This window comes from Euwallacea similis, chromosome 5, assembly GCF_039881205.1.
Source record: "Euwallacea similis isolate ESF13 chromosome 5, ESF131.1, whole genome shotgun sequence".
Classification (NCBI taxonomy): Eukaryota; Metazoa; Arthropoda; class Insecta; order Coleoptera; family Curculionidae; genus Euwallacea; species Euwallacea similis.
Genome location: NC_089613.1, coordinates 4678575 through 4705608, shown reverse-complemented (window position 1 = coordinate 4705608; position 27034 = coordinate 4678575). Strand labels below are relative to the sequence as shown.

Below are 27034 nucleotides of genomic sequence, written 5' to 3'. Positions count from 1 at the left end.
ATACCTTATGATCACAATTCATGTGTACAAAAGAGTTTCCTGTCTTGGAAAACGCACTTTGAACCCGCATTTTAAACCAAACAGTTTAAAGGCTACAATACCTTTACCAGATTAAACTAGATTATACCATATTAAAGTGTACGATTATCAACCGAAATATACTTAAATTTTCCTTTATTGGTAAATAAAGTAGCAAAAATATCAAACTGAACCCAAGGCGATGGTGTTGCACATCGAACCTTTTCCCATTTCTTGAATATTACAAGTATGATGTTGAGAATTTACTTAACTGTGTTGTGTTTGTTAAGCTTATTTCAAAGTAGTTGGAATGATGTAGTAAAACTGCAAGTGGACAAGATTAGAGTGAGATTCTTAGAAGTCGAAAATGAATTATGGAACCACGTAAACAAATATATCTCGCTTTACAAGTCATCTAGCGAAAACGAAAAATGGTTGATATCGAAATTTGCATTATTCGATAAAGATCTAAGGAACGTAGGTAAGTGCAAGAACTCTTCTACTCTCTTCTAATTCAAAATTTATTTCAATCCCTACAGATATCTAGTGAATATAGTCAATTGTTTGATTTGCGACATCTGGAAATCTCTTTGATATTGTGTAATCAAATCAGCGCAGTTGACCGAACATACGAGAGTTTTAGAGGATATATGAGATTTTGTTCCAATCCTCACGACAACAAATTAACCCATGAAATGGATCAATGCAACACCTTAGGGCTAGTTAATGACATAAATCACCGAGATAATGGCATTTTGCGTATTATAAATCGTATGCACAAAACAGTATTCGATGGAGAGAATAACTTACTACATTCTATTAAAAAAATACTTAAATGTTCACAATTGGATAATAGATTGGCTAGAGATATCTCTCAATCAGTGCAACAACTCTATTACAATCTGTACAATGTAATAAGCATCGTCCAACTTAAGGCATACATACTTTTGCAATTTTCAAATTTGAGGAATATGTTGTTAGTCGGGAACTATACTAGTATGAAAATATTATTTCAATTTAAATGAATTTTATATCTATATTTTTTCAGACATTCTTCATAATGCCGCTTCAACAAAACGGAGTTTTCTATCCTGGACACAGACTATGCACCAGCATTTGTCTCTAGCCGAACAAGATCGTACCATTCAAAAATGTGACCCATCGGCATTTCGACAGGGTGAAATATGACCATTATTACGATAATCAATAATTACAGCTGCATTACAGGACAAAATTTCGACAAATTTACAAGGTTACTGCAAGGACATATTGAAAATGAGGCTGACATGAACAAAGATAGACGATGCATAAAATCATGTAATGATTATACTGTTTCAAGCTCTTATGGATGTTACGAACAGAATAGTTCATATTGTAACACATTAGGACGTATTGGAGCATGTAGAGGGACGATTAGAGACTGTTTTTTTGTGGATTCCGAGGCTTCAATTTGTTTTTCAGTAATATTATTGTTTGTGAAAAAAAAATTAATTTTCTGATGTTTATTTTTAGAACCACTCTATACGAAGAAGGGATTATGAGTATATCAAATTTAAAAATGGGATAACCTATGGATTGCCCAGTTACTGCCCCAAACAAACAAATGTAAGTAGCTGGACCAGAGGACTAGCCAGATGTCACTATTGTATATGTTTGTGTGCCAGTAGTATTAACTCACATAGACATATCTGTTTGAAAATGGCCACGGCTAACAGTAAAACCAACAGGTATTACTTATTATATATATTATATATACTACTATACATATATAGGTACTATTTTTCACTATTCAAATCTCGAATAAATTACCTTTCAGAATAGTAACAGGGGTCAAGTTCGTTAAACTTAAACAAATTTTACATATCCAAATCCAAGAAGGAAAGCTATTGCCCTATGGGGTCATAGATCAAAACACAGTGCGGTGGGTGGATCTGGACACATGTAACCTTGTAGGGTCCGGACAAATGCTTGGCAAAGATTACTTTATGATGACTTACAGTCAACGATCTATGGCATTGGATGATCTTGAAGTAGATGGCAACTACGTCATCACAGGTCAATAAAAAAACATATATTGCCACGTGTACATATTTTAGGTTTTTTGATTCATACAGGAGTTGGTTTTAAGTTCACAGATGGTGTGATACATCTTCAAATGTACACTAATCCTTTTGATTGGATAACCGGGAAAATTAACCACAGGCTCAGACATAGTATCTCCAAAGGTATAATTAACAGGTAAGAACATGTCGACATAAATGAAATGATTATTCTTAAGTAACTTAAAGTAGATTCAAAATCAACATTGAAGCTCCAGATATACCGACTAGAACCAAATTACCATCACAATCTCACAATAATATAAATAGGCTCATTGAGTTTACCCACTCAGATTTTGGAAAGGATGCGGCACAGAATACAATCCCGTTTCTGGATATACAAGAAGTGGTCGCTGAGCCTGCGGTTCCACTCTCAGGGGTAGGGATCTACTATAAGGGTAATGAGGGCTACGGAGGCTTTGTAGCGCCTCGTATAAAAACCTACAATTATGGAAGCCTTGTATCGACTGGATTTCCTGAAAAATGCATTGTGAAATCCCTTTTGGAGGTTTGAAGAACAGTGAAAGGTGACAAAAAGTGGTTTATAGTGTGGTACAATTAATATATAAATGTAATAGAATAATATATTTTTCTATAAATTATGGACGCAAATTTTTCCCACATTTTCAAATCTCATCAGGAATACGTCAAAATTATTTTTGTTATATTTGTCTTATTATGAGATTTGAACAAACGCCTTACGTTTACAATTCACCCTCTTCTTTGAGCTTTTTCAATAACTACCCGTTATTATTGTATGGGACACCGTAAATGTATCAATAAATTAAAAATAAACCAATACACAATAATAAATCATCTTCCCAGCACTGTTTTATATATGCAATTTTATCAATCTCCTTAACTCACGATAATATAATTAAACAGGACAGCAAATTTATAATTTAAACCAACCAATTCCAGCAAACAAAATCTCCATTCAATAAAAGAAACCTGAGATTTACGATGTTGTAACAAAATAGTCTATTGGGACTATTGTTCCTGGTCAACATTATCCATTGCTCATGGAGCAGTAACGACAAAAAACTGCGAATAGACCAGCTAAAAGCAAATTTCATAATCATGGAAGATAAGTTATGGAAACAATGGAGTAAAAACACCTCTTACATCCTATTCAAGCAGGAGAAGGAATTGGCACGCAAGTTCAGAGAGCATGACAGAGAGTTACAAACGATAAGTCAGAAAATTGCAATTTACACGTATGCGTTAAAAGAATAAAACTGTAGATGACTCATAATCACCTTTATGGGTTTTTTCTCCCGAAAGAGGTCCCGAAGGTCTTGGACACAAATCCGTGGATATTGAAAAATATACGACATAACATTAAAATTTTTTAAAAAATTATTTCACGTAAATAAAATTATTTAAATGCAATAATGAATATTCGCAATACTAGGTCAATCAATGATAAACTTAGAGGATCTAAAGATCATTCGAAAATTGCAACTAACAAAGCGAATGTAAGTTGCTAGGCTCTTCAGTTTCATATCACTCTTAAGACGGAACTATGTTGAAAATGTATGTTTTTTATGCATTACTTACGGTACACGTACTATATTGTTCAAAACTGAATGTAAAAAATGCGCGAGACTTGTTTGATAAATCGGCGAGAGTTGAAATAAATGGGGATGATGATCGGTACAATTTCGTAACATTCATTCAAAATTTTAATAACGTTGAAGTTAAGAAGGTAAGGGACATACCTATAGGTACAGTTTGAATATTACAAAGTTCAATAACATTTTTAGCTTTCAACATTTGAAAGGTGGCATCCATCCACGGAGTATAAATATTTTGTTTATAAAACAGAGAGTTTCATGGGAGTAGTGGACTCCAATGGCTATGATTCATTTATCCAACAAATTGAGAACTGCACCCAAAAAAATCCGAATCGAAAAATCTCTGATACAGATTTGAGAGAAATAGCTTTGTACTTTTCCATACCCAACTATAAAAATATATTTTCAAAATTAACGTCCTACATAGATCGTCTTGAAAGTATATTAACACACATGTACCGGTTTGTCAACATGCATGTTATGTTTGAATTCACAGTAAGTAGCAAACGAGTAGTAAAAATTTTAATCTCATACACATCCACAATTAGAGATTCGAAATAGCATGGTGTAATCGCGTTACTGTTTTTGAACAGAAATTGTTAAGCAGAATGTACAAATTCTTAGAGGTATCCCTCTTAAAAGTGCATATAATGACATCGTTTATCGATATGGTTGAACAAACAAATTTGACCGGTAAGTTGGTGTTGTAAAATTATAACCCAATGAAACATTTCACGTTTAGATCATTTGAACTCTATCATAAATATTCACAAAAAAACCCTTCATGCCTTAATCAAAAACAACAACCGAAGTTTTAATACTGAAATACGAAGATGTGATCCTCCTGCATTCAAAAGAGGTATATAGTATGTATATAGTAGTAACTTTTTATCTTCAAAATTTTTGCAGGTGAAAATTTTCTTCAGTTTACCAAACTACTACAAGGCTTTATCCCAAGTCTAGAGGGATATCGCTTAGAAATAGACTGGATGGCAGATTGCCATGGACATCAACTACAATGCATCACAGTAGAAATGAGTGGTAAAATTTGCCTGTCAGTAAGTACAAAACAACCTTAAAATGCATGAAAATTGATGACACAACCGTAATCTGTCATGGTTTTTTGACAGAATGGTGAATTGTTTTGAGTTGGCAAAACGTAAAATACCCTTTAGACTTTTCTTACAAAAACCCATTTGAATAATTAACTTAAGTTCAAAAACCCATTTAGGAAAACGCTAAATAATAATATTTTATGTAAAATAAAAATAATTAAAAACCCTTCATTTTCTACTATTTCCCAGGTTAAATCTGGCTTTTATTCACGTAGATACAGAAAAAGATAAAACAAGCATATATTCTGTTTTTTTATAATTGTCTTAGACTATTAAGTTTACGCAGCAAAAACTCCAAAGGCCCACCCAAAAGTACAACCAACCAATGGAAACCTAAACTCACATTCATATTGTATAAGTCATCTATATCGTCATCGTTAACATTTTTTTATTACATACCTAGCAATTTTTTTTTTCAGGGCTTCCCTTACACAAAAGACGATTACGTTCAAATAAATAACGATACCAGATTGGAGCAGTTGCAGTACCGCAATAATTCAAACATCAAAAACTGGAGTGAAGAGCAATTCTTTTCATGCGGTGAGCGCCATATGAAGTCTGATAGTTTCATTAGCTTGAAGCAGATTAAATCTAATACTGAGGAAAACATGTATGTAGATAAAGAGGTGATTCCACGCCTTACAACGAATTTTTAAGGGTGGTGACAGGTCTCAAATTCGTGAAAACGAACAGAATAATACACCTACAAATTCAGCAAGGGCAGCTGCTAGCTGATGGCTGTATAAATCAATCCAATGTGGCCTGGCTATCTCCAGACAATTTCACTACAATAACTGAAGGAATGATGAATATCGAGGATTTGTTTTTGCTTACTAACATAAGTAGAACCATTGCTGTGGACGAAATTGAATCAGGGGATAACAGTTACATTCTCACAGGTACCAAACGACCATGCAGTAAAGACAATTTCCATTTTAATAATTTTAGGAGTAGGATTTAAACTAATTCACATGAAACTGTATTTGGGCGCTACATTCAATAAATTCGACTTGGAGAGAGGTGCTCTAATATTTGGGGAAGAAAAAACTGTAATCAACATAGAACTAAATAGGTACAAAAAGCCACCCAATTCATTAGCAATTATTAGAGTAATCAGATAATTTTAGAGAGTACATTCCCATAATTAACCCGGACGTCTCAACTTACACGGATAAACCTTCAGAACTGAAATCATTTCGACCGGCATATGTAAACTTTACCAACACTGACTTTAACAAGGATGTTACCCAAACTATCGTACCGTTCTTCGATGCCCAGGAAGTAACTACGAATCCTGCAGTACCTCTCACAGGAATTGGATTATTTTACAAGGGCAAGGATGGTTATGGGGGGTTTATTGCACCTTTTCTTAGAACTCGTGACTATCTGGCGGAAATTATAGCTTAATAGATATTCAAATATATGTATTAGAATGTTTACTAATTGAAAAATAATTTCTTATGTTAAAAGTTTGTAAAGTTGCACCTCTTCCTCTGGTTGTGGTTTGATATAATCATAATTTCTATTTTAATTGTCATTTCTACACGTTGTATATGTTTTGCATATCATATACGAAATTAATTTTCTGTAGTAGCATGACAATTAATGGAATATTAAGAGGTTATCAAAAAAAAAAAAAAAAAAAAGGTATTGCTCTTCGAAATATAAGCCTGTTTATATCAAATCTAAACTTATTAGGGACAGTTTCAAAGTCATTCCATGATACCAGGTCCTTCAAGAATTTCACAGTATCAAACAAGGCAACTGACCCATCAAACCAAAAGCAACAATATACATACTTCGAGACATATTCCGTTGTCCCGACTTAGCTTTATCTGCTCTTTTGAGCATAAAAATCCAAAGTTTATCGCACACTACGCCGCCTAATCACTGTTCAGTTGTTTACCCAACGTCGACAAAGAACTAGTCATTAACAATTCCTTCTAGTGGCTACTTAACATGGCAAATCCAATTATTCGATTATGTATACTAAGTGCTGTGGTAGCAGGAAAAGTTATGTGTGAAAAGCACCTTTTAATGGACAAAGTGCGGTTAGATTTCATGAAACTCGAGGGAAAATTGTGGAAATATGTATTGCATGACACACCAGGTCGCAACAAAATCGATGCCCAATATCAAGTGATAAAACAGTTTCGGGAGTTTGACGAAACCATGAAACTAGTAAGTGAAACAAGGGAAATAAATTACAGCGATTGGATTCTTTTCATTCTATAGATGCCCAGTGACAACCTTCGAGGCACAGAACCGATAAGAAACATCCACGCATATCTTTTTCTGTTTTCCGATATCAAACAGACTGAGAATTTGTATCAAAAATTCAGGCGAGCGCAAGAAGATCGAATTAAATTATACGACAGCAACTTTAGTGATGAAACATTGGCGAAGGAAGCTGTGAACCTGGATGACATAATCAAGGACATATTAAACACTAAAACAGGAGCAAACGTCACGGTTCATAAGATTTATGACCTGACGTTTGGCAGTGAAAATATGGCAAAAGATATTCTCGATGTAGGTTGACTGAAAGGAATAATATTTGAAATATTTCGTTAATTTTAATTCGGTTAGAAAAAAATACCCCATAATGTCCAATTTTCAAATTGCGATAAAAAATGATCCAATTTAATCCTTCTGTAGCCCTTGTAACAAACGACATTAATAATACTTACATTTACCATCATTCTTCTTTTTCTAACAGCTTACATTAAACAAAAATTCTATATAATAGATACAAATGTACGAGGGTCGTTTGATAAGTCAGTGATTTTTTAAATTTCTCGTGTAATAACTTTAAATGCAACACCACTCTCGTGAACTGTCATCTTTTAGTAGACTACTATCCAATTTTGAGCAAGCTACGTTATTTGGTTTGTGTTTAACAGTCATTAAAAGCAGACGACCTCGTGAATTTCAACGAAAATGAAAAAGATATTTTTTTACGTAAAAAATCATCACCGAAACCTAGGAAAAGCTTATTAAATACTATGGAGACTCTGCATCATCAATTTCAATGGTTAATAAGTGGTTTACTGAGTTTCGTTGTGGTCGTACCAGCACAAGCGACGTAGAACATTTAGATCTTCCAAAAGAGATCCTCAGAAATTGTCGATAAAATCCATGGAACGATATTGGACGATTGAAAAATGAAAGTGCGTGAGATGGTTGAGGCTGTAGGCATCTCAACTGAGCGGGTACATCACATTTTACATGAATATTTAGATATGAAAAAGCTATCCATAAATGCTTCCGTGTGACCATTTCAAAAGAGTGTTTAGCAATGTTCAGCCGTCATTCAAACGAGTTTTTGCGCCGTTTCGTAACCGTTGACAAAACGTGGATTCATCACAACACACCAGAGACCAAGAAACAATCGAAACAGTGAGTTTCTCCAGGTGAACGTGCATCAAAGAAGGTCAAGATGGATCTGTCGGCCAACAAGGCGATGGCAAAAATCCATAAATTAGGCTAAGAAATACTATCCCACCTAGCATATTGTCCAGATTTAGCCCCCTGCGACTATTTCCTGTTTCCAAACCTGAAGAAATGGCTAGGCGCTAAGAGATTTGGTTCGAATGAAGAGGTCATCACTGAAACAAACGCCTATTTTGAGAACCTTGATAAAACCTATTATGTGGAAAGGATAAAAAAAAATTGGAAAAACGCTGGACTAAATATATCGAGCTAAAAGGAGACTATGTTCAGAAATAAAACGTTTTTTGTCCGAAAAAATATCTTTCATTCAAAAAGACACTGACTTATCAAACGGCCCTCGTATATAGAAAGTATTCGTATTAATGATAGTAGGTAAATGAAGCTATGTGGCCCTTGATTTTCATTGGTTCACAGACTGGCGTTTTTTTTATTTCCGGACAGCATTCCGTAAGGATTCTGTTATTCAAAATTTTGTGGGAATCCAATTTTTCGGCAAATCGGTAGCATATGATATCAATTCTTTTCAGTTCTTGACGTCATAATTCAAAGTGTTCTAAATAAAACTTTCTCGTTTTAGACCTGTTATTTTTTTTTAATATAATACCAAATTTCAATTAGATTCAATTTTAAAGGTTTTTGCAATTTTTTAGCTACTAATGAAAGAATATCCTTGTCAAACCTACAACCAATCACCGCAGCAGATCTATTATAATCTCTACAATGCTATCGCATTGAATGGTCTTAAATGTTATATGATGATTCAATTCGCTTATCTGAACAACAGAATTTTACAACCAGGTTGGACAAAACAAATTCACAAAAATTTCATTCTTTAAAAAGAAATTTGCAGGAAACTACACCGAATTATCCCAAATAACTAAAACAAATTTTGAGCGACGAGTTAATGAAACAACGTCAGTATTTAGAGGCATCATGGAAATTGTTCCTTCGGAATTTTGGCAATGCGACCCAAAGAAACACGTAAAAGGTAACTTAATTAAGGCTATATTCTCGAATACAGAATATTATCTTTAACTTTTCTATTACTCTTTCATATATATTCAAATAGGCAAAACCTACGATGAATTTACGAGACTTCTTCAGGGCCACATTCAAAACGAAGTGGATATGAGCAGTGGTGGCACCTGCCGTGAAACTTGTGCGGCTTACCCTTCGGGTACAAGCCACGGTTGTTACGACAGCGAAAGCAAATATTGCAGGGAAACCGAAAGGTGCAATGGCAGGCTGTTAAAATGTCAATTTATCGAAAGTCATATGAATATTTGTCCTTCAGTAAGACCTTATTTTAATGATCTCTCGGATTGTGGATTGTATTTTGCAGGAAACAGGCTCAAGAAGGTACGACTACATCGAGTACCAAAGTGGGCGCACTTTCGGAAAAAAATCTAATTGTTGGAAAAAACCAATTGACAGTTGGTGGAGGTGGTTCGTGCGCTGTTCTTATTGTTTTTGTATTTGCGACGAACAAGGGCCTAAGTCTGACAGGTACATCAATCTAAGACCGGTTATGGCTGACATTCAAAATAACAGGTACGCTTGTATTCTCAATTCAATTATTTAAATCTTAAAATTTTCTTTAAAATATTAGGGTAGTAACAGGCCTGAAATTTATCAAAGAGAATAGAATCATGCACTTGCAAATACAGGAAGGAAAGTTGTTGCCTTACGGATATGTGGATAATAGTACTGTAAGGTGGGTGCCAGTTGAACACTATAAAATCACGAATGATGGAGTCTACAACATGAAAGATTATTTCACAATGACATACGAGAGTAGGCAAATGGCAATGGACGATATTGAGCTAAGTGACAGCGATCTGGTGATGACTGGTAATATTTCATCGCTACAAAGTAAAAAGATATTTCATTACTCATGTTGCAGGAGTCCGATTTCAATTTATTGACAATCAAATACGCCTCCAAATCCATGCCAACAAATTTGACTTCGAAAGCGGCAAAATACTAGTAACTGAAGGAAACTACTCCTATAATGCTGAAGGTGGAAAGTAAGTAAGAAAACATCTAACCAAACAGTCTCCCTGCAAATCTTTTCTCATAGGAATAAAATTGAAATCTACAAGGCAGATATCCCGACAAATTCGCCACCTTCCGAAATGGATTATTTCACAGAAGATCCTTATGTAGAATTTACCCATACAGACATGGACCTTGATGCTGCGCAAACAACAGTTCCATTCGTCGATATTACTCCACTTACAAACTACCCACAAGTTCCTTTAAGGGGAGCAGGAGTGTACTATAGGGGCAAAGGCGGCTATGGAGGATTTGTAGCTCCGAAACTTATCACTTACGACTATAGCAAGTTGATATTGGTACAGTTTCCTGTGGAGGAAGTGGGGCAGGAGAATACCACTAAGAGTCCCCTAGGGATTGACATCAGAATAGATGTGTGAGATTTCAGCTTTAGACATATAAAGATAAAACCTTATATGAATTATTTAATTAACTGGCATTATCACTATATAGAAATCATTAAAATTTCCCTAGCAACATTGAAAAATATTAGGCTCTTATCAGATTATCCCATTTTTTGTTATATTTTGTCTGTGTTATATGCAACTCAATAAATACTCAGAATTGTTAAAACGATGACAATCATAATACCCGATCTCTTTGATACTACATTTACATAAATATAAATATCTACTCATACTTCTCCCTCCTTCTCATTCATTTTTCCCCATTATTAAAACTCACCTGAACTCGCAATGGATGCATAATAAGCAATGACAGTAACGTATCACTGGAGGGTAGAATCTCCTCTATTCTGATCCCCTGCTTGGCAACTCCTTGGCACAAAAATACCGCCAGATACCGGTGCAATGGCAAATGAAACGAAACTTGCATGCTATCCTCCTGAAACCAACTATTTTCACAAATATTCATCTCATATATAACTTGTCCACAAATTAAATGTATCTCATCTGAAACCTCGTTCCTATCAACTCTCTTTTACATATATTGAAAAAATTTACAAGAGCACCAAGATCCATTTAATATGTGAACGGCAAATAGAAGACTCCAACATACCACTATAGGGCCTTTATATCCTGTAACACTCAACCAATCAAACCACTCTTTAATACAAGCGTTTAAAACTCTTCTAGTCAAACGAGCGGTAGACTGATCAGTTAAATGAGTTACTAGAGCCCACATCGGATATGCGCTAGCTTCTAATTCAGCACTGAAAGCTGCGTAATAAGTATTAGGTTCGAATTCAATGTGTTGATTCAATTCTCTTTGGTTTACGTTCATGCCTGAAAATGCAGAATTCAGAAATATGGAGAAAGAAATTAGTTAAATAGATGTACCTTGGAACATTGCTAAAAAAGCAAACCACATCTCCAATAAGGTGTCATCAGCCATGAATTTCAAGGCTACAGGCCTATGCGAGAGGACATTGTTTAAATCCGAGACTAGCGGCCAGTAACAGTGGTCTTTCATTACTGACTTAGCACAATCCACCACGTTGTGCCAGTTTTCGTCTTGATCTGAAAGTGACATAAATAATTTAATTGTATTGGTTAATTTAGAATCGATGAATATGCGTCTTTATGCCAATCAACCAATTGTCTAAACGGTCGGCAAAAATGTGCAGGCCACGGTATCTCTAACCACCATCATAGTTTACAGACTTTTGGTCCAAATTAGTTCAAGTTAGCAGTCTGCACCAATCTTTAAAGGGTCATTTTACACAACACACTTTTAATCGGCCGAGAGTTTAGTTAGTTGCTGAACTGGCAAAAAGACATACGTGTGTGCGCACATTCACCGATTCTAAACGAGCCAATAAATGCAGTTGTACATATACTTGTATGCGTATACAGTGTGGAAGTTTTGGATGGAACACATTTATAAGATTTTATAAAATTTGTCAACGTGTAACGTTTATAAATTTTTTCCGCATTTTTTCAGGGTTGATTTTCCATTTAACTTTCATACGAAATATCAAGTTATTGAAAAAATTTTCATTAACACAAAATCCGCTCACAAATTGCAGAATCTTAAACAATTAATACTCACAATGTAAAGTATTTCTAATGAGTATCTTCCTCATCATACTTTTCAAACTAACCACCATCACGTGCAGCAAACTGAGCTGTTCCGTCATGCGCAACGCTAAGCTTTCATTACTAAACAACTGTACACTAACGTGAACCACTCGATTGCTCAAAGTGTCCGGATCACCACTGTTTTCGAGCATAATGCTGATGCGGCTATAATGTAGCACAAAAGCTCTGGTGAGAGCTTCTTTATAGTCTGGATCGGGCAGCATGTTTAGAAGCAGACAAACGATCTGAAATTTGCTTGGTAAAGCGTTTTATCAAAGCAAAAACATTAAAAAACCTTTTGAGGAAACTCAAATTTCACAGTCCAAAACACCAATTCCTCTAAAAACGTTTTGTGTACTAAGTTTCTTTGTAGTGAAGGACAATCCCTCAAATCTTCATTGACGTCCGGATCAGGATTTGGTAGGGACATCAAAGCTTCCTCATACACCCTTTTTGAATCAAGCAGGTACTGGGCATATTCTGAATCTACTACTTCTGGAATCTCGTTCAAAACTTTGTATTTCTGTATAAAATGAAAAAAATTAATTAGAGAAAAATTGGTTCCATGGGAAATCATACAGTGGGGTTAGTTAAAGCAGAGGTCATAACTCTCCGCATAAGCCCTCCCATGTTATTGAAGTCTAAAAGCATAGTGATATACGCGTCTGCATCTCTTATAGCTGTTTTGTAAGCATCAGGTGCAGGTTTAAGAGAGCTGAATTCCCTCAAATGCTGAATCAGCCTCAAGATGATTCGAGGCATCATCGCCTCTGCCACGCACATTAGGTCTGTTGGAGCTGAACCCTTACTTGAAGCTTTGTTGGGACCATGTCGATCACAAAACCTATTAAAGAATCTTTGTAAACTGTGAACATTTACGTAAAAACTACCGTGTTGATGAAAAGCAAAAACAACTTTGTTTACTCAAATTGGTAATACACACATACCCAGTTTCCTTCATAACAGAAGTGTCGCCGCAATCGCACGCACCTCCAGCTTGGGACAGAAACATGTTGAAGTCGTGTCTATGGTGGTTACCTTTTTTGAAGCATTCTGTACACAGGGACATACAGGGTGATATGCCGCAAGTGCGGCATCGATAAGCTACGAAATTTGGGGTCCATACTAAACCGCATGTGGTTGCGTTATCATAGGCTCGTACTGCAACAAAAAAATTATATGTACATAATGAAAATGATCCAAAAAACAGTAGTCATCAGCGTAAATATACAGTCGTAGCGTCCTAGAGGTGCACGGGGTGCTTTACACCTAAAAAGGAAGTTGGTGGCGGCAAAGAGGTTACAAATTAATTCGAGAATTCATCCAAGTACTTTTTTCAATGTATCTAATAAGCCATTGGGTTATTATAGAGGATTTTCCCCCGCATTTTGCTTCATATCGCATGTTTTAATATTTTTACATTTTTAATTGTGAAATAAAAAAAAAGGGAAGTTTCACAGAGAAAATAACTTGAATTATTGAAATTTGAGTACAAATTACCAAAAAGACAAAATAATATCAATTATTACAAGGGACAACAACCATTGTAAAGAAAACTTGGAGATTTTGACCAGGGAAAACAAGTGGTATAGCTTATTTTCCAAAGCTCTCATGAATAATTGTATTTAATTAACCCAAATTCTTCAAATTAGATAACATTTTGCTTTTGAATACATTTGCTTAAAAAGGTACTAGAATTGTGGAATATTTTCAATTTCTACAGTTGTGAGACCTGGTTCAATATTTAACATTACATCCTGGATTCTGCCATGGTAATCACGTCCTAATAATAATTTTATTGCTTTATGGTAAAGGACCTTAAGAGATCTTTACCAGCAGGTAATAGCTGTGTTTACAGTGCATGCTTCGCTTCCTTTGGTTAAGCTTCTCGCCATTGCACTGTTGCAGATTGAATGGCCGATAAGGCTGTAATATGTAATATGAACTAAGTTAAATGACCCTGTGACCAATAACCTAATAGGTCAAGGCTCTTCAATTTTGATATTTTATTACGTTGTTGCTGCACTGAATGATGTTTAGGGAGTATAAATTTAATTCATCCTTCATTATGCTTGATATACAATCTAACACGCCAAATCTGTAACATAATTTTGAATTAATTTAATAACCTGCCGGTCGTAACTGATAAAGATCGAGATGAAGACTTCAGTTGCTCACGCTTTACCAGAAATAATGGCCGTGAATAAGTTGAGGGGATTATAGGATGTTAATTTAAACCAAAGCACAGGGCAATTTATAATCCTGTGGAATTTAATGATTTAATTTCTGTCTATCTAAAATCCACAGACCGATACACTTGGCGTGGTCTAGCATGAACACCTAGGTGACCCTGACCGGTGCTCTAAATTTTCGTTAAGGACGCGATTCGTTATTTCATGGCGTTTTAATACACTTTAAGTAGACCTAAAAATCCCGACAGTTTTTTGAAGAAAACGGGTTAATTGGATTGAGTTTGAATTTCAATTATGTAATTCACTCAACATATGAAAAAGAAAAAAATACATAAATCCAGTTTCAAGCAACGTACGATACGCTAGGAGTGCTCGTAATATTACCAACGTTATTCGGATAAGAGCCATGATCCTAACAGAATTTATGAGCCTTGACGACTTACATTGGTATTAGTTCAATCAAAACTGACTCCCTCGCTCACACTTTATTTTATAAATGTAGTGGATAGTCCACATTCTAATATTCTAGCCCTATCCGCTTACTCTCTATACATTTACTCTACAGCATTTCATTAAATCATGTTAAAAGACAAAATGCTCTAAAGAAGCACAGAAAACGTTTTTAACAAATATATCCTCGATTGAAACACAATTTATTTACTTATTCTTGATATTTATTCTCGTATATCTGAGAACACTCAGCACAAATCTCATGACAAATTTAGCCTTGGAAAGGAATTAATGCAATAATAGCGAAACAAATTCAGGATTAAGTTAAATCGAAGAAAATGCTGGATAGCTGGGTTTGGTTCTAGTTTGTTCTAATTAGTTCTGGTTAGTTTCTATCTGCTAAGTTTCTCGTAAGTATGTCGTGTATAACTAAAATTCTAGGTACAGGGGTGTTTCCAAATAAGTCCGGTAGCTACTTGGCCAATATATGTATAATAGATAGCCTTATACATACCAATTTTAGAAGCAAAGCAAGCCCGTCCAATTATAATCAATCATTAATTAGACAATAGAGACGCACCCTATTATCTCTACAATCCACTAAGACGTCCATTGAGACTATACTATCAACCAAACTATTGTTTTTTGAGCTATAAAAAATATCTCAAAGGTTTCATGTAACGAATAACTTAGGAAACACGTTCATTGCTCCTCTTACAGGATTTTTCAGTACTCTCAAGCAGTCAGACAGATTTACGCTCCGTTTTCCACTACAAGAGTGACTACAGTTTCATACTTTATTTTTCGAAATAACTGGGTAGTTACCCAGTCTACAAAGGGGGTTGTACCGCGAAATTTGTCCGTTAAATTCGGCTTTGTAGCAACCCGATCTACAAAGTTATTTTTAGTTAAAAATGTCTCCGTTAAATTCACAACTTTTCTCCTGTTTACGAGATCCCCGTACTAGACATCTCCATCTATCTTCTCGAATCTTTATGTTACTCTGTATATTATTGCGTTTTCCGGTTGGAAACCTCATCGTGAAGCAACTCCTTCGTATTTAATTATCTATACTACTCAAATCTTGCAATTTAATAATACTTCATTCAAATGATCCATACAATTATTGAATTCCACTTCGAAAAATCTCGAGTATATTTAAGGTATTTGAACCTTACAATAATGAGTCAAATTCGACCTTCAAAACTCAATAAGCCGCATCAAATATTGAGCAAAATATCGTAAAAACCAAATTGATAAAATTCACTTCTTTATTCTTTACTAATGGTACTGAGATTATTCTAAGAAGCGGCGTGATATTGAAATAATTACTAGCCTCATCAGGGAATAATGCAAGATGATGACGAACAAGGTATGAAATACCAAATCCCATGAAAAATATCTGAAAATACAAACATACGTTCTCCAAAACTACAATTGCTGATGTAAGTTCATTAGCAAGTTTACTACGAATTTAATATTCATTTATGTATTCAATATCAAAAACATATTGTGTTATTAAAATTCGTAACACAAGAATTTCTCCTGAGAAACCGCTTTCAATAGAAACAATGGTGCTTCACTATCAAAATTTGCAGAATCATCGCCATGGTCGTGCAAACTCGACGGGCAGGCACCCTTACTAACAAAGCCCTATTTAGCAGGTAGCCGAAATAAAGGAATTTTCGTAACCTACATTGTGGACATGACATATCTCTCTCTCTCTCTCTCTACCTGCCCATGACCAGCAAATAATAGCATGTACGAAAAGGGAAAGTAACCGGCGCGGTTTGTATAAACACTTTCTTGCTTCTAATATACTGTAGGTGTCAGTCCAGCACAACAAGAAAATAGCGCAATAATTGATACGATCAAGAGAATTCAAAAGGATTTTGAGTTATTATTCGAATTGAAAATCTACCATAAAGCAGATTGCTTGAACAATACATCAATATGTCAGACCTTAACTACCTGCATGATGGGTAATAAAAATTGATTGAATGAGAAGCTCCCATCGTGTGGCCTGGTCAAAGGAGCCAAGTTTGTTTACCCAACACGAGCAAGCATCAGCACCACGTTTTTTGGCAAGGTCAATGCTCTAGCCCAAGTCCACTGACTGATGAAAGGAAAAGCAACTACTGCTGGTACTTTTGAATGCTTCGGGCATCACATGAAGAAGAATCTGTTTTATGGTTATACAGGTGTTAAAGACCATGAAAATTCTGAGGAAAGAATAATATCATTATACTGGTGGAAGTACGATGCTTAAGGAAGGAAACGAGCGAACAAGTGCACTTCCACCGGTCATCAGTGATCAGCACGGGAACATAAGTCAGCATAATGAAATCGCAATGGTCGTCAATTTATTCCAGCTGCTGGCCATCGCAGCTCTGGTTATGTAATTAAACATAATTCAAACCGGTTGCCACCGGGGCAATTAAGAACCTTCCTGCGAATGGTGGTAATTATTTCGGGATTTGACTGATGGGCGAGCGCCACTGAACGTTGGGTTTTGATTTGGTTCGTCCAAATACTTCACCATTAACAATATATATAAAGCATATATTAAAACAAACATGTTTACATCCCTTGCTAAATCCTTAAAAATCACAATAAATCTTACAGTAGTGCAGGGACTTCCCTCGAACATACAACCACGTGTACAGGGTGGCGCAAATTCAGGTTCATCACCATCAATTCAAAAAGTTAAAAAACTTGCAAGATTGGCTTTAATATTTATTCGGTCTGTATTAATATCTTGCTTCCTCCTTTACCTATAAAATGTACCTGGCATTCTATATATCAGACGTTTCGACTTTACGCCACCATCACCGACTAGTATTTTTTTTCTAATTTGAATATATAAGTTTATTGGTTCAAAATGTCAAAAATTCTCAAATTCGGGACATAATTACGTACTTTGTGGTTTCACTGTGTGATATAAAAAATTTAAAATGTACAACTTCCTTGTAAAAAACCAAATCGGGAGTTAAAATATTGATGCCATAAGTAACTACATCCAATAAACGCTCACTGCATGATTTGTGTAACCGCAACTATTGGCACCAATTTTGTTAATAGTAATAAACCCCACTATACCTCGACCTTCCGATTATTTAATTTTAGCAACTGCCCTACCAAATTTATTCATTTATCTAACCACCTATTTTTTGGCGCTAAAACTTACACTTACTTCTAGGTTTTGTGAAATTTCAAAGCAAAAAAAAATTAATTTTTAAAGTTAATAATAAACATAAATCTGAAAAAACTGCAAAACAACAGGTTGATTTATAATCATTTATAATCAACCTGTTTCATTAAAAAAGTTAAGTAGCATAAATATCTTACAAACTGGTAGAAATCCAGGAAAAGCTTGCATGATGTATCGAGAGCATAAATTAAAGATATTTTTTTAATATGTTCAAATACAGTGTGACTCAATACATAATTTGTATTGAAAATACCTAACCTATAAAGTAAACTATTTTCATTGTATTTATAGTGGTAGGTATTTCGGTGTATAAAAATTTCATTAGCGATTACCCTGATCTCTTTAATTTTAGTTTTAAAAACACTTCATTTGCCAGTTGCTTAATTAGTTAGTTGTTAACTGACAGCTGTAACTCCCTAACTGGGTATTAAAAAAATCAGGTATTTATCAGATATATCAGGACGATTTGAGCAAATAGGAACTTTTTATTTTATTAATATAAAATTAGCATAGATATTGAGGAAGAATTGAAACTTATCACTCCCTCTATAATAAATTATTTCAATTTATAAAAAAATATTGGTTTCGCATTCAGGTTCAACTTCTAAATAACTGAAGGAGGGAAGTTAAGGATTTAGCACCTACCTTATAAGATTTTACATTTGCTGAATTTCTAACCTTACTCATTTGTGAAATTCAGTCATCCTGTCTGTCAATTATTTTGGAAAAAACATCTACTTTCAATAGCAAATCAAAATTTTAGACAAGCTGGAATAATATACTATCAGCTTGATTGTATGTCCCCAGGTAGATAAAACCAATGACCTAATTTAAAAAGGTTATACATATGTAGGTTTTGACAGTTTGGTCTTCTTTTTTCGGCAAATGCAGTAGAAATTCATGGTGGCGCAATCTGAACAAATGAAGTTATCATGAGCTCTTATCATCTCGTAAAAGTACAGATTGTGCCACCGATACGTGACACATCTCTGACGATAAAATGACGGCAATTTTAGTTGAATGCTCGCAATTATTTGCTACGTCCACTTTTACTTGTCATTTGGTGAAACTATGCTCTTATAAAAGGTAAAAATATTGTAAATTGAAATTTTAGTTTTTTTAAGTTGTAGTTCTGCTTTCAGCACTAAAGTTATTACCAAAAGATGTTTTAGAATCAATATCTACACAACTTTATCAGATTTTAAAATCCTCAATATTGGTTTCTTATATTTTGTTTTATACTCGATTTTAAGTGAAGATGCAAGAATTGTCATATTCCAATCGTCTTTACCTTGAAAACAATTTGAAAATAGAATAGCCCATATCACATGAAATATTCTTAAAATTTTAAGACAAATTTAAAAAAGAAATCTTTTTCCAAACCCTGGTATATTTGACTTGAAAACAAATCCGTGAAGGACAATATATAAGAACCACACAAGTTCCAGTACGGATCACTTGAGAAATCACAAGTTTTTGAAAAGTAATAAAATTAAAATACAAGCAGGGGCCAATTTTATAAGCACTCTATACCTGTAGTAGGAAGGAAGAAGGTACCATAATGTTGAAAATTACAGCAGATTTCTGCAAAATATTTTTGTCCTTTCCAAGGAAATTCCAAGCAAAAAAACAAACAAGCAGCATACGAATGCCCCAGGAATTTATTATTTACAATTTCAGGAAGACAAAGCTCAAATAAAGAAAAATTCTTCGCTCAGGGTCACTTCTTAGATAGCGTAACCACCATCGAGTTCTTGTTTACTTCCATTAAATATTCCAAGTCATACCAATTGCATAATTTTAATAGAAAAATACATATGGAACTAGATTATGACGTAACTTGAATAATATCATATTGAAATTATTAATACCGTACGGTTAAACGTTCGATTTATGTAAATGCTTCTGAGATTGTATGTGTATGGTTGCACTTTGCTTATTGAAAGTCTGTCTGCATATGAATCGTGTTTGGACCGATGGGAGATAGATCCTCAAGTAGATCCTATTTCAGTCAAGGGCAATTTACTGAGATAAGTACCGATAGAACCACTGCAATCGAGTGCTTGGCATGTCCAAATAAAAATATTTCACACATTAAATGATTTCAAGATGTCTGAATTAAGTATGTATTAAGTATTCATTAAAATTCATTATAAGTTTCCGTTGAAGATGATAGACAAAGTTGTATTGAGAAAACTTAACTAGTAACTTCATTGGTTGAGAAAAAAGGGGCTTTGTCGCATTGAATTTTACACGGCTTTATGAGAGTTTTTACGTCAAATTTGACATTGATCCTAGAAAGTCTATACTTAAGTAGTAAAAACGACGATGACCCATCCAAACCATTTCATTAGATCAAGTTGTAGGTCCTTTTGCAAAACCTTAAATTATCTCCTACTGTTTTTGAGGTCCAATCAAGTTACCTAGGTACTCGAAGTTCAAAATTTTAAGTTATGGCTTAAGTTTGATTCACCTTAACCTGACCCTCATACATTTTGACGTCCACAAGAGATGCATTGCTGGCACAATAACAGCAATCTGACAAACAAATTTTTTAGTTGTATTCATAGTATATAAGAATTGAGGGTCGCGTTTACTAGAATAGAGCTTAAGCCATCGTTCAACAACTCGGCCAAAGTACCCTACCATTTCCAGTCAAGAGGGTTTGTTTAATATAAAATGTGTTTAGTTATTTAAATGTTAGGTAAAAATTTTGAAAAATTAAGCACCTATAATTGTATTCTAATATCTAATTTTATGAAAGTCGGTTCAATTGAGCTAGAACTATGACTCGAATCATGTCATAAAAATTAAGGATATAAGAAAAGTATTGTTATCACTGAATGTCAAATAATGCTATTCTTATGGGATAAAGATGGTCTTTCAAGTGCCAGTTCAATCTCTATTGAACTGACTTTTATATACAACTTCGCTTGAATGACTGGCTTCAATTTCTCCTAACTTTAAATCTTACTTGAGAATCAATGCTCTGCCAAATAGCAATAAATCAATTTACATATGTGACTAAGAAAAAAATTTTTATTCTTACTGAAAAGACGTATAACGTGAAAACACCAAAAATTATTCATGGCATTCGAGAAGGCAAGCTTACACTATTTTATTAAACCTTAAAGTATTTTCTAATGTAAACAAAAAAAAATTACTAAGTAGACATAAGTCAATATGAAATTGAGTATTCAATACCCAGACATATCAAAACTGCTTGAAATCTCTTTTTTTTATAAAATAATGGTGATTATTTGGTGGTCATTCAACCTACTGTCAATTTCTTACTAAACATTTTTAAAATCTTGTTGCATATTTTTCTGGCAAAACAGATCCTTTGGCTGAAACCTTTTCCTTTTGACATTACTTGTTATAAAGATTTAGTAACAAGTTAAAGATTCAGTTAACTCTAACAGCAACCGTTGTCAATAAAATGGATCATCACTTTCCAATCATTACAATGGTGGTGGATCAAATTTTAAACCACATATGCAATATCGTTCTAATATTTAATAAAGTACCTATGTGCTCTGGACGTACATACATAATTTTAGCCACCTATTTCTTCAAACACCCTGTATATTATTAGAGTAAATAGGGCATATGTAACTTTCTATTTAACCACTTATAGCAATCAATCTTAATATAATCTTAGCATTTAAAAAAAAATCTTTGCTCCACTTGGAAAATATTTCATTTCAAATTTCTGTACCAGTAAGAGTTAAGCAATACCTCAGAAAATTTCAATTACAGATTTATGAAATTTTGAAAATTTGACGACATTCGATTTAATTATAAATTGAGGGTTGTTGCTATGTTTACACTTTCTTCTCAAGATACCAAAATGAAATACTGGATACAAAGTTAATTTTATTATATTTGACATAAATCTTCTGTAAATATTAAATCAAAAGTAGACAATGTCTAATTTGCAAAGTGATTTACTGGTGACAAAACTAACAACGTTAGTTAAACTGAGTTTATAGGTAACAGCTACTTTAAAGGTGAATAACTACATATTAACATGATTCAATGACATCTGACAATTTTGCAAAGTTTGACAATTTCATTGCACCATTATAAAACTAGCTGGATAAATACATGTGAGCAAGTGTAAATTTACAAGTCAGGTGCATCAATCTGAAAATATTTTTACTTTAAGTACCTATTATATAGGTATTAAATTTCGTAACTATTAAGCAAATTGACAAGTACTAGGAGCTTGACTAGGAGAGTATATGGTATAGTAGGAAAATAGCACTGAAGCAGAAAATTAGAGTATGAGATACTTAATTAGAATTAGATACATCCAAGGCTATATCTGACAATCACTAGGACAAATATGAACCTCCAGATGGACAAAAAATTTTAAAAAATGATTTAAAAATTAATACCATATCATGTCCTGCATTACACAATGAAATGCAAGTACCTAAGCTCATTTCAATTCAAGGCCTAAATATTCAATCCATTTTAATAACAAGCTTCTCAATACCATCCTAAAGTTTGGGCTTCAAACTTAGAATAAAATGCTTAAATTGTATTTAAATTTGGAGGTGACTCAATTGGTGCTTAGTGAAGGCCACTGACAAGGTTAATACAGGCCACACTGTTGGCAATTCTGAATTTTACATGGGAACCTACCTGTGCTTGCAAATTCATCGGGCGTTCGCCCCCCAGCCATGAGCCATTTGCACCAGTCGATGGTCTCCCATTCATCTATGGGTTTGATAGGGTTTAGTAGATTATCCAAAACTTCCTTGAGATGTTGGGGATTCCGCTCGGCGGCACAATCCGCGTGGATGTATGCGGCAGTGGCCCTCTTCCCCTTGGACATAAGCACCTTTGCCTGGAAATTTGACGTTGAGGCCATTTTTGTGTTAAATTGTCATGTCACCGAATCACTCAAAAAATCCCGGTCAAAATGACGCAAAAAACAACACTGGTGGCGATTCACTTTTTCGCCTTCCCACAGCAGTCAACACACTCTGTCCCCGACATTTTCGTTGAAATTCTCGCGAATCCGAAAGAAACTAATACGTTCAAGAAGAAAGATCGTTGGCATTCAATGGAGAATTCAACTAACGCAAACCAGGAAATTGATCTAAAATTGGAACATCAACTCTCCTCGCCTTGAATCGGTTGACCACGATAGTCGTCTCTTTCCTCTGTTTCTTCAGAGTTCACTCTTCAAGTCATAGAACTTTACCGCACGTTCAAGCCAATGTGGTCTTTATACACTTCTTACCAACGGCCTACGTTGTTGAATCTCAGCTGCTGAAGTTGAAAAACAAGTCATCGAAGCCAAGCAAACGTAACGAAGCGAAACAAGAAGAAATGGATTGTTCGTACCGTCGAGGAATGTCCGTTGAATCGTCGGCGGTTTACTTGCTAAACACGAATTTTAACGACACGGAAGGCGGAACGGGAGAACAGTGACAGTATCTCAGAATCAGAAAATTCAGAACTGCGACGAAGTATTTGGCATAGTCTACGTACCGATGAAATAGACGGATTAGATTATCGATACTTAAAACTTCAACGGTATAAAAATTAAGAATGGAATCGAGATTTTTGGTTTTAGGTTTTTGATTTTCGGGTCGATTTAAGGTTTTAAGAAATCTCTGTCTGAATTTCATGAGGAGCTTGAGCAAAGAAGATTCCAGCTAACGAACGCATTACCTAGAATCTTCTTTGGTTGAGATATTAATTCTATGTCTTTAAACTACTTTAGAAACTAGAAATAAGAATTAACGATCAATAAGCAATTCGACTATCGTAAACTTTCTGCTAGAGTTGAGAAGTAATCTTATTTTTCTGTCTCTTCCATTTCTTTCCTTAGAATAATTGTGAAGAAAAATGTAAATAATTACTGCGTTACAAGTATTAATAAAAATTAATTATAGTATATCGATACTACTGAATGTCAATCAAAATTGGAATCCATTGAAATCTGATTCTGACTGGTGCAATTGTTCGACTTGCTCTAAAAGTTGACAAGTGACAATCCATATAACCATTGCACAGTAAGCAGCTCTTACTCGGCGGTTACGTTTTACGTTCCCAATGTTGAGGTTTGAGGTTATTGTTGTCATTTTTCTATTAACCACGTGGAATTGGAAAATCTGCGACTGGATAAAAGCATTACAAAAGTTGGGTTTTTTCAGGTTTCAACATCTTGGTTAAGATGTTCTAATCTACTTTCATAAATATAGAAATTTCCTCAGCCAAACGGATTATTTAATATTTGCATAAATTATGGCTCTAAATAGTGATAAAGAGCCTAGTTTAAACGGTAGTGGTGTCGAAGAAAATGCACCTGAACATGCCGTTGAAGAAACTGAAGATGTTCCAGTTTCATGGCAAGACCTGGTAAGTTTCAATTTACTACTAACAGCCGATTATTTACTTATTGAACTTATTAGGGCCTTGTAGATGCCTTATGTAAAGCCTGTGAACAATTGAAATGGAAATCCCCCTCAAGGATCCAAAGGGAATCCATTCCTGTGGCCCTGCAAGGGAAGGATATTATTGGGTTAGCTGAAACAGGATCTGGTAAAACAGCTGCATTTGCTTTACCAATACTGCAAGCCTTATTAAAAAATCCACAGAGACATTTTGCTTTGATTTTAACTCCTACCCGAGAATTGGCCTTTCAGATATCTGAGCAGTTTGAAGCATTGGGTAAGGAAAAATGTGGGACCAAGCAAGGTTTAATAATAAAATAATGCATGAGAAAGTATAATTTTTATTTAAAATTTATTAATTTTTATATTTTTTATGCATGAATACATTTATTAGTGTTAAAAATGTTATACATTTTTCAAATTATAAATCTGACACAATTTTTGAGCACGGAAAATTTTGTTTTATTTCAGGATCAGCAATAGGTGTTAAAAGTGTGGTCATTGTTGGCGGAATGGACATGACCTCACAAGCTTTATTATTAGCTAAAAAGCCTCACATTATAATTGCCACACCGGGTCGATTGGTTGACCATTTGTCTAACACTAAAGGATTTAATTTAAGGTACTATATTCTTATTTATATTTTAAGACAACTGAAAATTATTTAACTCTTGAAATATCAATGATGCATACACTGTTGGTTGATACTGTAATGATATTATCTACAGCATTCGTCACTACCTCTGAGAAAAACATGTTTTGATCTAAAATTCTTTATTTGCTTAAAAATTTCCAATATAAAAATGGGTTTATAATATTTTAGAGCTTTAAAATACTTGGTAATGGATGAAGCCGATAGAATTCTAAATATGGACTTTGAGGTTGAAGTGAATAAAATTCTTAAAGTCATCCCTAGGGAAAGGCATACATTTCTATTTTCTGCTACTATGACTAAAAAAGTAAAAAAACTGCAAAGGGCATGCCTGCAGAGTCCAGTAAGGGTTGAAGTATCCACAAAATACCAAACTGTGGAAAAATTGCAGCAGTATTACATTTTTATACCTGTGAAATTTAAAGTATGCCTTCAACAATAGGTAAGTAGGCATAGCATAATTAATAACTTACAATTTTCAGGATGTTTATTTAGTTCACATTTTGAACGAAAATGCCGGCAACAGTTTCATGATTTTTTGTTCTACATGCAATAATACCATCAGGACTGCCTTATTATTGAGAAATCTGGGTTTTACTGCTGTTCCTTTGCATGGGCAAATGTCTCAGAATAAGAGACTGGCTGCATTGACTAAATTTAAAGCCAAAACCCGTTCTATTTTGATATCTACTGATGTCGCAAGCAGGTGGGTTTATTCCTCAGTTTCACTATAAGAGTTTTTGTTCAATGTTATATTCCTATCATGCATAATTTGAAGATTGAGTAGTAAACTATGAAACTGAAACTATAGTTTCATTACTACCTCTGAGAATTTATATAATATTTGTCATAGTTGCTTTAAAATAGGATGTACAAGGTTTTAATAGATGGTAATGTTTTTCAGAGGTTTGGATATTCCTCATGTGGATATAGTTGTTAATTTTGACATTCCAACGCACAGTAAGGACTACATTCATCGAGTAGGAAGAACTGCACGTGCTGGCAGGTCTGGGAAAGCTATCACTTTCGTCACTCAAGTAAGTTTTTCTTACATCAAATTTCAATTATTTCAGAAATTTTACATAATTTAATTAAATCACGATGATATACAAGTTTTTATTTCGTCATTATCATTGATTTAATTCCTCATAATTTTACTGCTACAAACACCACACGAATTTGAGCAGTGAGGTAATAAAAATTTCAGTATGATGTGGAATTATACCAACGCATAGAACAGCTCATAGGCAAACAGCTGCCCCTGTACAAGACAGAAGAAGACGAAGTGATGTCCTTGCAAGAGCGAGTGGCAGAGTCTCAAAAAATTGCCAAAACGGAAATGCGAGACTTGACTAATATAAAGGATAAAAAACGGAAAGATGGTCGGGATGACGAGGATGATACAGAAGGAGCTACTGGGGTCAGAAAGAAGATTAAAGGGGGGAAGAAAAAGGGCAAAAAATGATGTTTTGTGTTATGTTTGTGTAAATAAATTTGGAATTTTTGTATATTGAGAGTGTTTGGTTTTTGAGTATAAAAAGGAAAGGGCACCACACTAAAAATAAAAAACAATCAGATTGAATCAGAAATTTAATTCATAGTACTTCCAACTTGACATTTTCCCAGTTTCATAGCTTACATTCTTTAAATATAAACGGTAACAGGATTAAAATTCTAACATATGATGTCTTATGTTGCACGTTAAAAATGTGCAATTTACGAAACGAAGGAATAAATGAGGCTAGTTCTTTGGCATCTTT

General features: G+C 34.4%; 4 protein-coding genes across 5 annotated transcripts in view; 3 read left to right on the top strand and 1 right to left on the bottom strand.

Annotated features, from left to right (window-relative positions):
- The window catches only part of Ubr3 (Ubr3 ubiquitin ligase), a 60328-nt gene extending 36721 nt beyond the window's left edge, over positions 1–23607 (bottom strand). For both annotated transcript variants that reach the window (XM_066390173.1, XM_066390174.1), the window contains exons 1-8: positions 22860–23607; positions 13304–13517; positions 12936–13200; positions 12652–12879; positions 12328–12601; positions 11616–11795; positions 11335–11561; positions 11002–11160 (exon numbers count right to left, since the gene is read on the bottom strand). In XM_066390173.1, the coding sequence (XP_066246270.1) occupies positions 11002–11160; positions 11335–11561; positions 11616–11795; positions 12328–12601; positions 12652–12879; positions 12936–13200; positions 13304–13517; positions 22860–23088 (1776 nt within the window). In that variant the 5' untranslated portion in view covers positions 23089–23607. The remainder of the gene's footprint in view (positions 1–11001; positions 11161–11334; positions 11562–11615; positions 11796–12327; positions 12602–12651; positions 12880–12935; positions 13201–13303; positions 13518–22859) is intronic.
- Positions 268–2631, top strand: LOC136409047 (uncharacterized). Its single transcript, XM_066390333.1, has 8 exons — positions 268–495; positions 558–1014; positions 1067–1195; positions 1246–1478; positions 1531–1745; positions 1835–2073; positions 2133–2256; positions 2310–2631. Exons 1-8 carry the CDS (start codon positions 268–270, stop codon positions 2629–2631), a joined length of 1947 nt encoding a protein of 648 aa, XP_066246430.1.
- Positions 3631–10890, top strand: LOC136409046 (uncharacterized). The gene is made up of 19 exons (XM_066390332.1): positions 3631–3825; positions 3884–4189; positions 4243–4387; positions 4437–4553; positions 4604–4752; positions 5229–5419; positions 5467–5708; positions 5758–5881; positions 5937–6215; positions 6401–6623; positions 6757–6990; positions 7045–7341; positions 8913–9060; positions 9113–9250; positions 9332–9555; positions 9605–9813; positions 9872–10113; positions 10166–10289; positions 10343–10890. The coding sequence occupies exons 1-19, from the start codon at positions 3643–3645 to the stop codon at positions 10695–10697; spliced, it is 3930 nt and encodes a 1309-aa protein (XP_066246429.1). The 5' UTR covers positions 3631–3642; the 3' UTR covers positions 10698–10890.
- A 744-nt stretch (positions 23608–24351) lies between the features above and the next one.
- Positions 24352–26783, top strand: pths (porthos). The gene is made up of 7 exons (XM_066390231.1): positions 24352–24587; positions 24641–24899; positions 25094–25244; positions 25446–25698; positions 25757–25980; positions 26179–26311; positions 26482–26783. The coding sequence occupies exons 1-7, from the start codon at positions 24474–24476 to the stop codon at positions 26737–26739; spliced, it is 1392 nt and encodes a 463-aa protein (XP_066246328.1). The 5' UTR covers positions 24352–24473; the 3' UTR covers positions 26740–26783.
- Positions 26784–27034: the final 251 nt, after the last annotated feature.